Source organism: Periplaneta americana, chromosome 5 (genome assembly GCF_040183065.1).
Source record: "Periplaneta americana isolate PAMFEO1 chromosome 5, P.americana_PAMFEO1_priV1, whole genome shotgun sequence".
Classification (NCBI taxonomy): domain Eukaryota; kingdom Metazoa; phylum Arthropoda; class Insecta; order Blattodea; family Blattidae; genus Periplaneta; species Periplaneta americana.
Genome location: NC_091121.1, coordinates 4,794,698 through 4,810,736, shown reverse-complemented (window position 1 = coordinate 4,810,736; position 16,039 = coordinate 4,794,698). Strand labels below are relative to the sequence as shown.

Genomic DNA, 16,039 nt, shown 5'->3' with positions numbered 1-16,039 from the left:
ATGTTTTGGTTTCATTGATTTTCATCCCATTGTCAACACACCATTTTAAAATTTAAGTTTATATTCAAGAAATATACAATCAGGCGGACTTTTGATTTTACGAAAGATTTTAAAGTCATCAGCGAATAATAGGGAGTCACAACTTATTTCTTTACAAATATCATCAATAAACAATAGAAATAGGAGAGGCCCCAATGTAGATCCCTGTGGAACTCCATATAAAATGTTAAATGGATCAGATAATAGTAGTAGTAGTAATAATAATAATAATAATAATAATAATAATAATAATAATAATAATAATAATAATAATAATAATAATATTAATACGATTTTCAAACCTATAGGAAGTTTAGCAGAATAATGAAACAAACAGTGTAGGTATTTCACGCATAATGATAGCATAGAAGTAATACATAATACGATTAAAATCAAATAGGTCTATGTAAGGAAAAGACCAGATGTTAGATACGAAACGTAATTTAACCAAACATAGAATCCATGCCATGTTACGAACATTAATTTGTATAAGTCAATTTCTCAGGATAAAGACATGACATACTATCCCGGTACCTTCTTGTAGCCCCAATAAAGCAATGATGTAACCATCAATAATCCACTCTCCTCACCTCCACACTGGGTCCACCTGGAATCTTATAAAATGCGAAAGAGAGTGTGGTCTGCGGAAAGCAACGAGAAAACTACTGCAAACATCATTAAGAAACATGGATCACATGTGGGGACCAAGAGGAAAACACAAAATAGGAAAGATTATAGAATGCTGGGTTTGCAGTGAAATACCTGCCCTTGCGCAGAACACTATGAATGAATGAATCCAGACAAAATCTTATTTGATTTACCTTCTTCAGGTGAACAAAAGTCTGATAGAATATTATAAAAATTTATGACTGTATTTTTAACAAAACTACGTTTCTATAGCACAATCCTTAATGTAAATATGATTGGTTAAATGAGAGTAGGTATAATAATCACTAAGCTGCGGATTTATGCCTATATGCCTATTTTAATCCTTAACTTGAAGGCGCAAGATTTTAGGTTACATATCCATTTTAAGGCATTGTGAGTATAATATGCGAATTTTATAGTGCCTATAATTGCCTATTTCACTAGTAAATGCCTATTTTCTTATAAATACCTAAAATTTGCCTAATTATCCGTATTATACATTATACTTGAATTTATTGATGATTCTATCAATATTTTTTTTATCTGTAATTTGTTTCTTTTTTATCCAGCATAGGGCAGTGAAATATAACTATCGATAATTCTGTGTTACGTTTTACTGCCACCAGAGCGCGGAGAAATCTAATAATTTAAAACCAACCAATAAGAAAAAAAATAAATTTCAAAAGCCGCATGAATCATTGGTGGTAGTTGACTAGGGTAGTTGTTTTAAACTGCGTATCCGATTTGTGAGTTTGTGAGTTGAGTATGGAGTTGAGTTTTCTGCTGTAGTACATGGAGTATACCGTGGATATATGCCAAAGCAGAAGTCATCAGAAGCACTGATTGGAAAATACATTGACATTACTGCATTCCCACTGGTTTGGTCCCCAGCAGAGATTGGATCCCTGAAGTATTGCCCCATCACTTCATGTGAAGTGGAAGGGAGTTTCTCCCACTTTAAGAACATACTTACAGACAATAAACATCAGTTCTCATTACAACATTTGGAGGAATATTTAGTTATTCACTGGCATAATGACATTCTTATAAAAACTAGTGTATAATGCTACGCTACACACAGCTCGTTCCTGGAATTCCTTGTCACAGGAAATCAGGAGCAGTCGGAGTCTAAAATCTTTTAAGTACACTCTGCTTAGAAATGTTTTTAATGAACAGAACTAGACTCTTGCGGAAGTTTCTAAATAGTTTTAAAAGACCAAGTTGTTATTTTTTTCTCCTCTCCATTCTTTTTTTTTTCTTCTCCATTCTTCTTTTTCTCTCTTCTTTTTTTTATTATCTTGATATATTACTTAATCATTTGTATTTGTATGCCATTTAGTACGACTTTGCTAGTCAACATTTTATGTCTTGTAACCCACATGTATTCTCTTATTAGTATATTAACTGTATTAATCGTCGAATTTATCTCGAGCATTTTAGATCTTATAAATTGTGTGTTTGTGTGTGTATGTATGTGTGTGTGTGTGTGAGTGTGTACATTCCCCTTATGTTATGTAAATGATTTTGATTATATGTAATTTTCTACTTTATTTTGTATATTATGTAACCGATCTTGATTATTTGTAATTTTATATTATGTAACTGAGCTTGACTATTGTAATTTTCTACTATATTTTATGTAATTTCTAAGGTATTTTCTTTTGAGTTGTTTTGTAATCTAATTTTGTATTTCATGTATATTATTGAATCTGGTTGAGTGGAAGAGAAGCCCTCATGGCCTTAACTCTGCCAGGCAAAATAAACCTACTACTACTACTACTACTACTACTACTACTACTACTACTACTACTACTACTACTACTACTACGGTCGTGTTATCCATTAAGAATTAGAAATAGTTAGTGCCTTTTTAAATGCCTATTTTCGAATTTTGAATGCCTATTTTGCCTGTCTATTTCAACTCTTTTTAGTGCCTAAAAATCCGCAGCTTGATAATCACAAAAATTAACTTCATAGGAAGATTTTAGTATGATGATAAAGTATAAAGAGAGAGTATTTATTGGACCCCTAAATGTCTCTCACATACAGATGGTGAGAGATATATTTTTCCATATATGTACCACTACTTTCTACAGTAAAACTACGCAAATATTGACTAAGACATATCCCAGGAAGTCTAGCGTAAATACATATTTCCTTATAATCTGTGTGAAATTTTAACATAACCTTTCATCACAGACTTGGAAGTAGAACTAGACTTATCTGTAACGTGACTTAATTATTATATGTAGGCACTTTCCGCAGGTCTTTCATACTCGTAGCCTTTCTCCTGTACGCAGGCGATGTTTCCATCTCAGCGAGAGACTTCTCCAGTTTTGCATACTCCTGAGGGATCCGTTTGGTCTTGGTCACATTCGCCATGAAGTATGAAGATTGTTTCGGTGTTCGTTTTCTGTCTTCATCATTGAAGTCCACATGATATAAACCAAACTTTGATCTGGAAACGAAGAATTAGAATTCAGTTTCCTCTCAAAATATCTCTATTTCTATTTATTTATATACAGGTTTGATGGTAACCTATGTACAAAAATTTTAAAGGTGATTCTACATGTTAAATAGGCCTATAACAAAACTCAATCACTTTGGTTGCAATAACTGTTTAGGCATATCCTTTTTCACCAGAGGAAACCCACACATTCTCGATTGGATTCAATACGAGAATTTCTGGGCAAAGACAAAGGAATGATGTTTTCCTGACAGAAAGGTTTTCACTCTTTCAACAGTGTGACAAGGTTTCCCCATCATGCATAAATGTCAACTTGTAATCTGGGAATGTAAAATTGTTCAAAATTTGTTCTGGAAATGCTGTGGAGACTATATAATAATATTCAGTATATTGAGTATTGTACAGTCAGAGCACATAACATTGTGCAATTGACAAAGTCGGCAATAAAAAGTAGACAATAAAACAATAAAATTAATTCAAAAACTCTCAACAACGTTGACATTAAAAAACTCATTAATTTCATTAAATGGTTTGTTGATTAACCAACCAGAAACAAGTCTGTTAAAAGACTTCCTTTCCAGATTAAAAAGATATCTCGGAAATTCATTTGCTATTTTTAACGACATAATAAAAAAAAATAATATGGTTGTGAAATTTGGACTCTCAATTTGAGAGAGGAACATAGGTTAAGGATGTTTGAGAATAAGGTGCTTAGGAAAATATTTGGGGGTAAGAGGGATGAAGTTACAGGAGAATGGAGAAAGTTATACAACACAGAACTGCACGCATTGTATTCTTCACCTGACATAATTAGGAACATTAAATCCAGACGTTTGAGATGGGCAGGCATGTAGCACGTATGGGCGAATCCAGAAATGCATATAGAGTGTTAGTTGGGAGGCCGGAGGGAAAAAGACCTTTAGGGAGGTCGAGACGTAGATGGGAAGATAATATTAAAATGGATTTGAGGGAGGTGGGATATGATGATAGAGAATGGATTAATCTTACTCAGGATAGGGACCAATGGTGGGCTTATGTGAGGGCGGCAATGAACCTCCGGGTTCCTTAAAAGCCAGTAAGTAAGTAATAAAATAATTATTCATTGTTTTAGTCAGCCTACACTTAGGTATGTCAAAAAGGTCACGGTTTCTGGTGTTGTATACATGAACATCATTCCTATGTGTCAACATATGTGAATTTTCTTTGACGAAATTTAGAGCTTGATAAATATACAGTGATGTTACAGTCATAATTTTTTCATTTACAAATAACGGTCTGCAGTGTGCCTTTATTGATGGATTACTTATAATTCTAATCTTTTTTTTGTAACATAAGTACCTTATTAGTATGAGAACTATTACCCCATAAAAGTAGTCCATAAGAAAGTATACTATGAAAATAAGAAAAATAGACAACTCTAATGTAATTCTTCGGAACATACATTTTCAAATTTCGCAGAAGAAATATTACTCTTGACAATTTTTTACAAACAGAATCAACATGGTCTGCCCAAGTAAGTGTGCTGTCCACAGTAATACCAAGAAGTTTAAAATTATTATTTTCCATGACTGTACTACTAAACAACAAAGATGCAGTTTTACTTTCATTTAAAAGAAATTTATTAGAACTAAACCAGTTCTTGGCTTTATTAAAATCTGAATTAGTAAGAGTTTTCAATTCATTAATATCACTATGACTTGTCAAGAAAGTGACGTCATCAGCGAATACCACAGAACAAGCAGAGACATTGCACATCAAATCATTAACCATTATTAAAAATAGGATAGGACCCAACACTGATCCTTGAGGCACACTATGGGTTGATTTCTAAAACGAGGTCTAGACCACGACCATGGCTTAAAACCGCGTTTGGATTTATAAAACGAGGTTTCTTTCATTTTTCTGAGCCATGGCTCGAAACCATGGTCTGAAGCAGAGACCACGGCTGGGGTAGGTTTAAAACCACGGCTTCATGTATACAAGATGGAGGTAGTAGATCAGCTGGATGATTATCAAAGGAAAATTTATGTCTGCGAGTATTAAATCTCCGGATTAGAGTGATGAGAGAGAGAGGAATAATCCTTTGTAACTATATAACGACGATAATTTCAGGCGAATATTTCGATTTTGGAAGAAATCAACGCAAAATTTAGCAAGAATGCTAAATAATAATCTGCAACGAAATGCAACAGACGGCGGGTTGGTAATTTTTTTACACCTTCTTGTTGCTTTCAGGGAAGTAAGATATAATATTTTATATTAATTATACCTTTATGCCTATAGGACGATATATCTTAATTCTTAGTCTTTACAATAGTTTTGCACATTTCATTTAATACTCGAAAATGTTGTGGACCTACAAGAATATGAAGCAAACGTGATTTTGTCTTCTTATTTTACGTTTTTATGCTACTGGGGCTTTCCACATAGTACTAGCCTATTATATGTGAAAACAGAACCATACTACATTTTAGTTTTAATTGAAATAACTTTAATCCAGTTAATTAGGTTACTAATTCCTTAGAACCGAGTTTTCAGGTTGTTAATGTTGGTAGTAGTTATGAACAAACGATTACTACAACATAAACGTGGGACTTGTGCTAGTTATTTGGGTAATATAATTGTGGTACCTAAAAATCCGTTCCCTATTAAATGCTAAGTAATGCTAGTATTTCAAACGCACGTCTATACCCTAAATATAACAGTACCTTAACTTAGAACAAAAGAACGTGACTTACTGTAATTCAATAAAAATATTAATCCCGATGAATAATTTCGAGGGAAAAATTGTTCCGGAGCCGGGTATCGAACCCGGGACCTTTGGTTTAACGTACCAGGGAGTTATACCTGAAATCTTGATTTTCATAATACACGTCACTGTTCGTTAAGTGTGCACTCGAAGTTGGTTGCTTGACGGTTGTCAGCACACTTTGAGGTCTGTGGATATAGAGGGAAAAAAAATTGGATCGGTGTCGGTTAGAGTTCCCGAGTAGCTCAGTGGTAGAGCGTCGGTACGTTAAACCAAAGGTCCCGGGTTCGATACCCGGCTCCGGAACAATTTTTCCCTCGAAATTATTCAAATCAACTTTACAGGGAGTTATACCTGAAATCTTGATTTGCATAATACACGTCACTGTTCGTTAACAGAAAGCCACAATTTAAGTCACACAGAGTTAGTGTGCACTCGAAGTTGGTTGCTTGACGGTTGTCAGCCCACTTTGAGGTCTGTGGATATAGAGGGAAAAAAAATTGGATCGGTGTCGGTTAGAGTTCCCGAGTAGCTCAGTGGTAGAGCGTTGGTACGTTAAACCAAAGGTCCCGGGTTCGATACCCGGCTCCGGAACAATTTTTCCCTCGAAATTATTCAAATAGAGGGAAAAAAAATTGGATCGGTGTCGGTTAGAGTTCCCGAGTAGCTCAGTGGTAGAGCGTTGGTACGTTAAACCAAAGGTCCCGGGTTCGATACCCGGCTCCGGAACAATTTTTCCCTCGAAATTATTCAAATCAACTTTACAGGGAGTTATACCTGAAATCTTGATTTGCATTAATCCCGATGTTCATTTATTTCTAATATCAACTGTTTACAGGGATAAAAATCGATTCTTAGCTGCGTTGCCATATATAAAACGCACGAACCTCGGTTTCTTCTCAAGCCGCGTCTCGACTTCGTTTTAGATATCGCATAAAGATTCAGACCTCGATCGCGGTTTATAAGCCGAGGTTTGAAACCACGATTTCGTCCGTGTTTTAGAAATCGACCCTATATTTTACCTTCATGAGCTTAGATTTATTGCCATCAATGAAGACACACTGCTGACGGTTACTAAAATAAGACACAAATAATTTTAATTCATTACCTCTAATTCCATAATATTGTAATTTTTCTAATATAACATCATGCGAAACACAGTCAAAAGCCTTACTTAAATCACAAAATGTAGCAGAACTGGATTTATGGCCCTCAAGACCTTCTAAAATATAACTAATAAAACTAATAAGAGCTTTGGTTGTATTAGAATTAGATCTGAATCCATATTGAGATTTAGAAAACATGTTATTAGATTCAAAGTGTTCACAAATTTGATTCTTTATTACAGTTTCAAATATTTTAGCAAATTAATTGTATGTAGCAATTTAATGTTGTATTTGTATACATAAAATTGCAGTAAATTTATAATTAAAATAAAATATTTAAAAACTTATAGGTGATTCTATTAATGTGGCAGAGTAAATTTGTATTCTAATGATCAAGAAGTGTTTGTGGATGTTTTGTTTCCCGTAGTGTTTACTTACGTGTATCCATCCGCCCATTCGTAGTTATCGATGAGACTCCACACGGTGTAACCTATTACTGGACAGTCATCTATGTACATAGCCTTTAACACTTCGACCATATATGTCTGAAAAGTACAGACAGGTACACGATTTATTATTTGTGTATTTTCAGCATGTAAGGCCACAATATTTTTAGTTAGCCGTCCCTGACAGTAAAATGTTTACTGGTAGGGAATACTGTTGAAAGCTATTATACAGTAGCCTACGAAACGTATTTATAAACAGTGAGTTTCAATTGTTTGCACCGATAGTCAACTGTTCCCCAGCATATGTCTCATGGAGCAATCGCAATCGGTCGTCAAGGAGGTTGAAATAATGGAAGGCGTGATTAAAAGAAGAAGAAACACACAAAATTAAATAAACTAGTTTATTTATTATATTAAACTATTGAAAATTATATGTAATTAAATTTAAAACAGTCGGGTTCGAACCGAGGACCTCTCGATCTGCAGTCGAGCTCTCTATCATTAAGCTATTTCACTGTTTTTAATGTGAAAAATTTCAGTTACAATGTGGCGGATTACAACAGTTGAGAATTTGTTTCTATACGGGAACGAGCGAACGTTTGCCTAAAAATTGTGAACGACACACATGTTAAGAATGATGTTATTTTGCTCCTCATGCGACCTCGTTTCGCAAACAAAAATGAAATCTAGTTTTTAACGCTTGTATCGTAGCCTAAATAAGTATAACTCTACTGCACCAGTAGCCTTTGTGGTTAATGCATGGTTTTGAGTCAATTTTCAATTATTTACTTCATTTAAGTATTTCAACAACTGAATTATTTTACATGTTTAGACTTAAATTTGTGAGAGATTGCAACACTTATGAGTAGAGACGAGAATTCCATGCAAATGCATATTTTATAAGAACATAGGACATAGCTCAAACTTAGTATGAAATTTGTTTAAACAAAAGCCGCCCTAAATAAGGGTTCGATAGATCGGCCTACTAATCAATTCATAAAGAATAATAAGTAAACAAAACAATTTTGTGACATTTGGAAAGAAAAAGAAAAAAAACATTAAGATAAGAAAACGTAGAAAATCATTTACAATAAAAATTTTGTTGGGTACAAATGATTACTAATTATAGCTAAGGATGATTTTAACACGTGAGATCCTATGGCATCAATCGTTGCATCAGAAATGTTATATTGTTTAAGTTGATTTAAAGTTTCTCGTGGGATCGTGCCACGGGCACCGAACATGAGCTCAAAAACTGCCCAATGTGTGATGTGGTATTGTGCTCCAAGATGCTGACAACAAGGCTCATATATGACTTGTTTTTCACGACACACCTCTTGTGGCTGTTGCTCATGCATCTCAAAACGGATTGTGGGATCAAGAATGACACCCTTATCCTTCTGCCGATCAATTATGATGATATCATCACGTCTAGTAGAGCCATCAGAAGAGACGCAATCAACCTCCTCATAAACCTCATAGGAAGCATTCTAACGGATTGAAGCTGCGATGAGAGAACGAACCGTATTATGTCTGTTGATTCGGAGCAATTCTCCATGATGGCAGAAACCCAAGACGTGAGGAAGCGTTTCTTGCTCGTCGCATCTTCTGCAACGGGTTGAGTCAAGAGTTCTACCAGGGAGAGCACGTACAGGTGTTGTATTACAGTTCATATACATTTCATTACTCTCTGGTTTCAAATGAGCATGAAACTTTACCCCACGTCCTAGGTTTCTGCCCTCAGGGCGAATTACTGCGAATTGACAGACATAACACAGTCCGCTCAATAATTGCTAGCAGATTAAGGGAACATGGTGAATACGAAGTATATGAGGAAGTTCAATGGAAGGATCTCCACGGCGTGCTGACATCATAATAATTGACCGAGATAAAAAAAGACTGGTCTTTCTTGACCCCACTGTAAGGTTCGAAATTAATGAAGATCAACCAAAGCAGGTACATGAAGAGAAACGCGCTATTTACCTTCCATGCTGTGATGATCTCAGTCATAAATATAATATTCAAGATTGGAATGTCATTGGACTTATGTTTGGTGCGCGAGGAACAATTCCCAAATTTACATTGGAGATCCTCAGAAAATTAAAGGTTCTTGATAAGACTCTTCAGGCAATTGCATCAACCACTTTAAAATCTTCATTGAACATCATCAATCACCATCTCTATTCATCTTTATAATATTCAATGTATATTATTTATTTTTAATAAATTTTTATCGTTTTGATAGCTACCAAATCTTGTCGCAGAATATTCTTTTTTAAAATTTCATTATGTTTTTTTTAACATTAATTTACATTTTCTTTTTTGTTCATTTGAATTGATTAGGATGCCGATATTTTAAATCCAAGATTTGTATGGCTATCATATCGATGATATTGTTGTTCCGTGCATATTTGCATGTTTTGGCCTTTTTTGGGGATAAAAACATGTACAATGCATATCTAAGCAATGTTTAACTTAATACTGCATATAATATGCATTATATTAAGTTTAAATGCATGTTTTAATGGTTTTGAGTGGACACCTCAGTTTTTCGATTTTTATGTCGCTTATTTTAGCTTCTTGAATCAGGATTGAAGAAGGAAAAAAAACTAAATAACATAAAAAATGAAATGAAATGTTAAAATTTTTGCAATAAGATATCAGAGGACCCTTCCCTGGATGGAAGTTCACTTTTACAATACTATACCGACGACCCTCTACAGATTGCATGTCATAATAGTACATTATGCAACGAGCCTATAATGATAGTAATTAAGACGCAAGTATGATTGTTTATGAAACGAGCGCAAGCGAGTTTCATAATTTTCATACGAGCGTCTTAATTACCATTATAGGCAAGTTTCATACGACTTTTTATGCTCGACCATATTTCTAACATGAAAGTATTCAAAATTATGGTTATGTGCGAACTGACCTGAATTGTGAGATGTGCGCAGACGCGAAAGTATTGATTTTTTTCCGAGGCCGAATGTCATTGACCTTGGCAGAGAATAAGATGAAGATTAGTCTGATATAACCTGGAAATTGATTTAGAATTCAAAAACGAGATGACGAATTGAATCTATTTTAATATTATTTACAATTAACGCTAATTATTATAGTAACAAAACATAACCTTCTGCGACAATATTGGATTTCCAGCCTCCGTGACTTTTCGCTAATTGTCTTTCGATTGCAAGAACTTCAAATAGAACCCATTATGCAGTTCATCAGCAAATATCAACTTCAGTGGAAGGGTCATCTCGAACGAATGAATCGATGCAGAATTCCAAAAGCACTGTTTCATTACCATCCATATGGCAAAAGATCTCTAGGCCGTCCAAAGAAGAGATGGACTGAAAATTCTAGTTTGAGACCGTAACAGGCCACTTCGCCTAATACTTGTTAGGAAGATGATGATGATGATGATGATGATGATGATGATGATGATGTCTTTCGATTGCATATCCGAGAATAATCGATATAACGGTACAAAGCTGACTTGTCATTGGCTGAACACCTGAACTTTAATCAGTAGGTGTACTTTAATGACATGCATTAAAGGACTGCTACCAGGTGTATAATTACTACATTTCGGCATGGTCGAGCATAAATGAATTTATCACGTTGGATATTTTGACAATAGTGGAGAGGAAATATGGAGGGTTCAAGGAAACTGCCGACAAATAATTTAGGTCAAAATCACTCTCTTTCAGGAAGGTTGTAATTTCTCATTTCCAGTACTATTAGCAATTTAGATTCTTCTAAATTTGGAATGATTCACTAAACTGTCTTTGCAGTGTGTCGTAAGTGGTTAATGTTCTTCTTTATTTCATTTGCGTGTATTAATGTGGTTTAAATATGCTTCCAATTAAAGAATCCAAAAGTGTACTCTTTGCACACTGGATTAAAGGAAAGGATTTTATTAGATCAGATGGGGATGTCGTATTCTGCGGTTGTTGCAGTAAAGAGGTAAACACTGCTATTCTGTTTCCGAATATTTTCTATGGCAGTTGTTCTTAGTAAAAAATTACAAAACTTCTTTTAAATAATTAATTAAATTACGATGTCCGTTTTTAAATCATATCTAGGTAACCGGAATAGTACATTATGCAACGAGCCTATAATGGTAATAATTAAGACCCGAGTATGTTTATGAAGCGAGCGCAAGCGAGTTTCATAATTTTCATACGAGCATCTTAATTACAATTATAGGCAAGTTCCATGCGACTTCTTATGCTCGACCATATTTCTAACTTGAAATTATTAATAAGTATTCATGTTATTCTTATCTGACTGTGGAGCGGAACTGACCTAGTGCAATACCTCGTAAATTGTGAGATGTGCGCAGACGCGAAAGTATTGATTTTTTCCGAGAAACAAATGTCATTGACCATGATATAATCTAGAGAGTAAAATATACATTAATCTTTATATAACCTTGAAATTGATTTAGACATTGAAAAACGAGATGACAAATTGAATTTATTTGAATATTATTTACAATTAACGCTAATTATTATAGTAACAGAACATAACGTTCTGCGACAGTATTGAATTTCCAGCCTCCGTGATGTTTCGCTAGTTGTCTTTCGATTGCATATCCGAGAATAAACGATACTTGTGCTTTCATATTGCTACAATGGCGTTTTCTGATTGGTGGAACACCTGAACTTCAATGAATAGGTGTACTTTAATGAGGTCCATTAAAGGGCTGCTACCAGGTGTACAATTACTACATTTCGGCATGGTCGAGCATAAAGTATATTATAATTTCAGACAAACTGTAGTAAAAAATTTCAAGTCGACCAGCATGACGCATCTACTTCATATTTTGCAAGAATGCAAAAAAAGGAAAGGATCCTCAAAGAATTCCATAGACCCCTCAGTTATGTCCGTAGCAAAGTGGATGTAGCGGTGAAAAACAAACTGAACATGATAACAAATGTGAACCCGGAATACGGATTCTTTTGTTCAGTGAAGAAGGTTATTTCTGGCGGAAACTTGAATGAAGAATTTGATCTGATTCTGTCATAAATATGTTCATTCAAATTTGCACCTATAACTTCTCTGTTTACAAAACATACTGACTGACAAACGCAGGAACCTCACATAACCAATTTAGAAATGTTATTAGGTTGTTAGCAAAAAAAAAAAGTGAAGTGAAGTGAAGTGAAGTGAAGTGAAGTGAAGTGAAGTGAAATAAGGCATTTGAACATAAATGAAAGTGCAATTTTTAATGTATTTTTCCTTGATCTTGCATGTTTCATAGTTCCATAGAGCATGAATGCATGCATATTGTGGGATTTTGTAGTGCATGAAATTCCCGTTTCTACTTATCAGATTTTCACAAATAGTGAAATTTATTGTCACGTGGTCACATGGTGCAAGAGCCTTTATCTACTGTCTTCGTAAACATGTTACTAATCGCTTATAGGCATATTACGTACTGCGAGATAGTCGATTCTGCATTTATCTTGTAGTTTTCCTTTATCAGAGTAGCCATTTTCGGTTATGAATATATCCCACTTTTTTCCGTAACGATGAGTTATCCAGTTAATTATTTGTCTTATGGATTTGGGTGCAATCTGAAAATAGAAGCAAATTAATTAAACCCCACTTCAACTTCGTTTTGTTCTAAATTTTCGATAAAGATAAGGGTTACTGAGGGAATGCCTCGTTATATTTGGACAGAATTGCATGTCGTGTCTTAATAACAATCTATTAATGGAGACTACGAGAGAGAAAAAAATATGTGCCTCTATACCAGAAAGACATGGATGACTCTAGGCAATTTTCCCTTCGTTCACTTCGAATTCTGATGCAAGGTGGTGCAACAGCAGATACTGGTAAACAAACTATGGATGCCATTCGGAAGAACTTCAATGATGTCTGGGCTAATTGGCCGGGAAGCTCTCCAGACTTAAATGTCATTGAGCATTTGTGGGCTAGAATTCTGTCACTGTGTTTAGACAGCATAGACCACGCACCAGACAAAAGTTCATTGAAAGAGGAAGAATAGGCATTTATCGACCAAAAAGAATTATGACTTTAATTTAGAGTTTCCAAAAACATATTTTGGAGTGCCATAGCAACAGTGGACATCACACAAATTACTGAAAATCATGGTAGATCATCAAATGTTATATCTTTTTAACACTTGAGAAATAAATCTGATAATTCTAAATTTAGACTAGTTGCTTCAAAATATTGGAAGGTGAAACACTTTAGGACCACCCTGTATTTTTTTAAAAACTTGCATTTTTTTAAGTAGCTAATCTTTATACTTCACTGCATTATAAATACTTCATTATACAGACTGATTTATAAAGAACTAACATATTTCTTGTCCACACCTGTGGAGTAACGGTCAGCGCGTCTGGCTGCGAAACCAGGTGGCCCGGGTTCGAATCCCGGTCGGGGCAAGTTACCTGGTTGAGGTTTTTTCGGAGTTTTCCCTCAACCCAATACGAGCAAATGCTGGATAACTTTCGGTGTTGGACCCCGGACTCATTTCACCGGCATTATCACCTTCATTTCATGCAGACGCTAAATAACCTAGATGTTGATACAGCGTCGTAAAATAACCCAATAAAAAAAACATATTTCTTTCTTTCTTTCTTCTTTCTTTCTTTCTTTCTTCTTTCTTTCTTTCTTTCTTTCTTTCTTTCTTTCTTTCTTTCTTTCTTTCTTTCTTTCTTTCCTTCTTTCTTTCAAAACGAATGATGCTAGCCACAATTTGTTATACCTCAAATGTAGAGTATCTTTGGGAGATTACTAACCTCTATTGCAAATGTTGAAAATTATTTATTTATTCGGCTGGAAATTCATTTAATGACCAGTTTTTAAAGTTAAACTAAGCAGGAGTTTTGATTCCCTGTCACGTGATGCGCAGATGTTTATTCTTTGTTCTTTATTGTTGGCAGCTGTTTTCGACATTTTTTTAGTCACTGAAAATACAGAACACATTAAATCAACGGCTCTTCCTTGTGAAGCAATAATGGATTACGAATTCAATTACAGCTACTAAAAGGGTATACCGGAGAGAATTTTGTGTTCGTAATTCCTTCCAGAGGAACACAATACTGGGACTGGTAAACAAATTAGAAATACTGGATCTCTGGTGAGTGAAAAAGGCAAACATCGTTCATCTAGGCTGCCTCCAACTAGTGGCCAGTAACATGGAACGAAGTGTTGTGTTATACCTTATGCAAGATGGAGGACATTTTCAATATTTACTATAGACCAGGGTTGGGCAGAATTATGCACTCTGTGCTTGCACGGTGTACTACGAGAGAAGTGCGCTTATAGAGTGAACGAAAACCGGTTTATTCAAGTTGCGGTACGTACTGTATGTTTCAAAAGGAAATGTTTTTCTACCAAACTAAATAAGAAGACGAAGTAATGAAACACTTCCTTAAACACAAAACAAAACATACCTGTTGCATATTAATTCATATTACTCAATTTCTCAAGATTTGGAGAAACTGTATTAGCACAAGCTATGCGAACAACTGCCGTTAAAAGCCCGTCATTTCTTGTTTGAGATTTGTTTATTTTCGTAATAGAAAATAACTGTTCACATCTATAAGTGGAACCAAATAAACACAAAACTTTCTCACACAGTTTATGCAGATTGGGAAAGCGTCCTCTTGGGAATCCGTCATAAAACTGCATAAGACTCGACCTTGAATCATATTTCGCTCGCATCCCTCGATCACATCGCAGGTCAATCAATTCACACTATAATGAAGGGGGGGACGTTATCAATAATCAGTTGGAATCAGAACATGTAGTAAAAATATGCAAATCCATTTCCAGGCAATATAAATCGTGGAATCTTGATGTGAATTCCTCTAATAGACCGGATAGAATACATGCGTACATTTCGAAATTTTCATTGTTCAAAATTATATGCGAGTCCGTATAGGTCGGTTTCTATCTTATGCTTTTCCAATTCACTGCGGGCTAAAGCAGGGAGATGCACTATCACCTTTACTTTTTAACTTCACTCTAGAATATGCCATTAGGAAAGTCCAGGATAACAGGCAGGGTTTGGTATTGAACGGGTTACATCAGCTTCTTGTCTATGCAGATGACGTGAATATGTTAGGAGAAAATACACAAACGATTAGGGAAAACACGAAAATTTTACTTGAAGCAAGTGAAGCGATCGGTTTGGAAGTAAATCCCGAAAAGACAAAGTATATGATTATGTCTCGTGACCAGAATATTGTACGAAATGGAAATATAAAAATTGGAGATTTATCCTTCGAAGAGGTGAAAAAATTCAAATATCTTGGAGCAACAGTAACAAATATAAATGACACTCGTGAGGAAATTAAACACAGAATAAATATGGTAAATGCGTGTTATTATTCGGTTGAGAAGCTCTTATCATCCAGTCTGCTGTCCAAAAAACTGAAAGTTAGAATTTATAAAACAGTTATATTACCGGTCGTTCTATATGGTTGTGAGACTTGGACTCTCACTCTGAGAGAGGAACATAGGTTAAGGGTGTTTGAGAATAAGGTGCTTAGGAAAATATTTGGGTCTAAGAGGGATGAAGTTACAGGAGAATGGC

General features: G+C 34.9%; 1 protein-coding gene across 1 annotated transcript in view; it reads right to left on the bottom strand.

Moving 5' to 3' along the window:
• Positions 1-308: 308 nt before the first annotated feature.
• LOC138699427 (myrosinase 1-like) overlaps positions 309-16,039 on the bottom strand; it is a 57,172-nt gene continuing 41,441 nt past the window's right edge. Inside the window, exons 9-11 of the mRNA XM_069825286.1 lie at positions 12,906-13,043; positions 7,448-7,554; positions 309-3,145 (exon numbers count right to left, since the gene is read on the bottom strand). Of these exons, the coding sequence (XP_069681387.1) occupies positions 2,923-3,145; positions 7,448-7,554; positions 12,906-13,043 (468 nt within the window). The 3' untranslated portion in view covers positions 309-2,922. The remainder of the gene's footprint in view (positions 3,146-7,447; positions 7,555-12,905; positions 13,044-16,039) is intronic.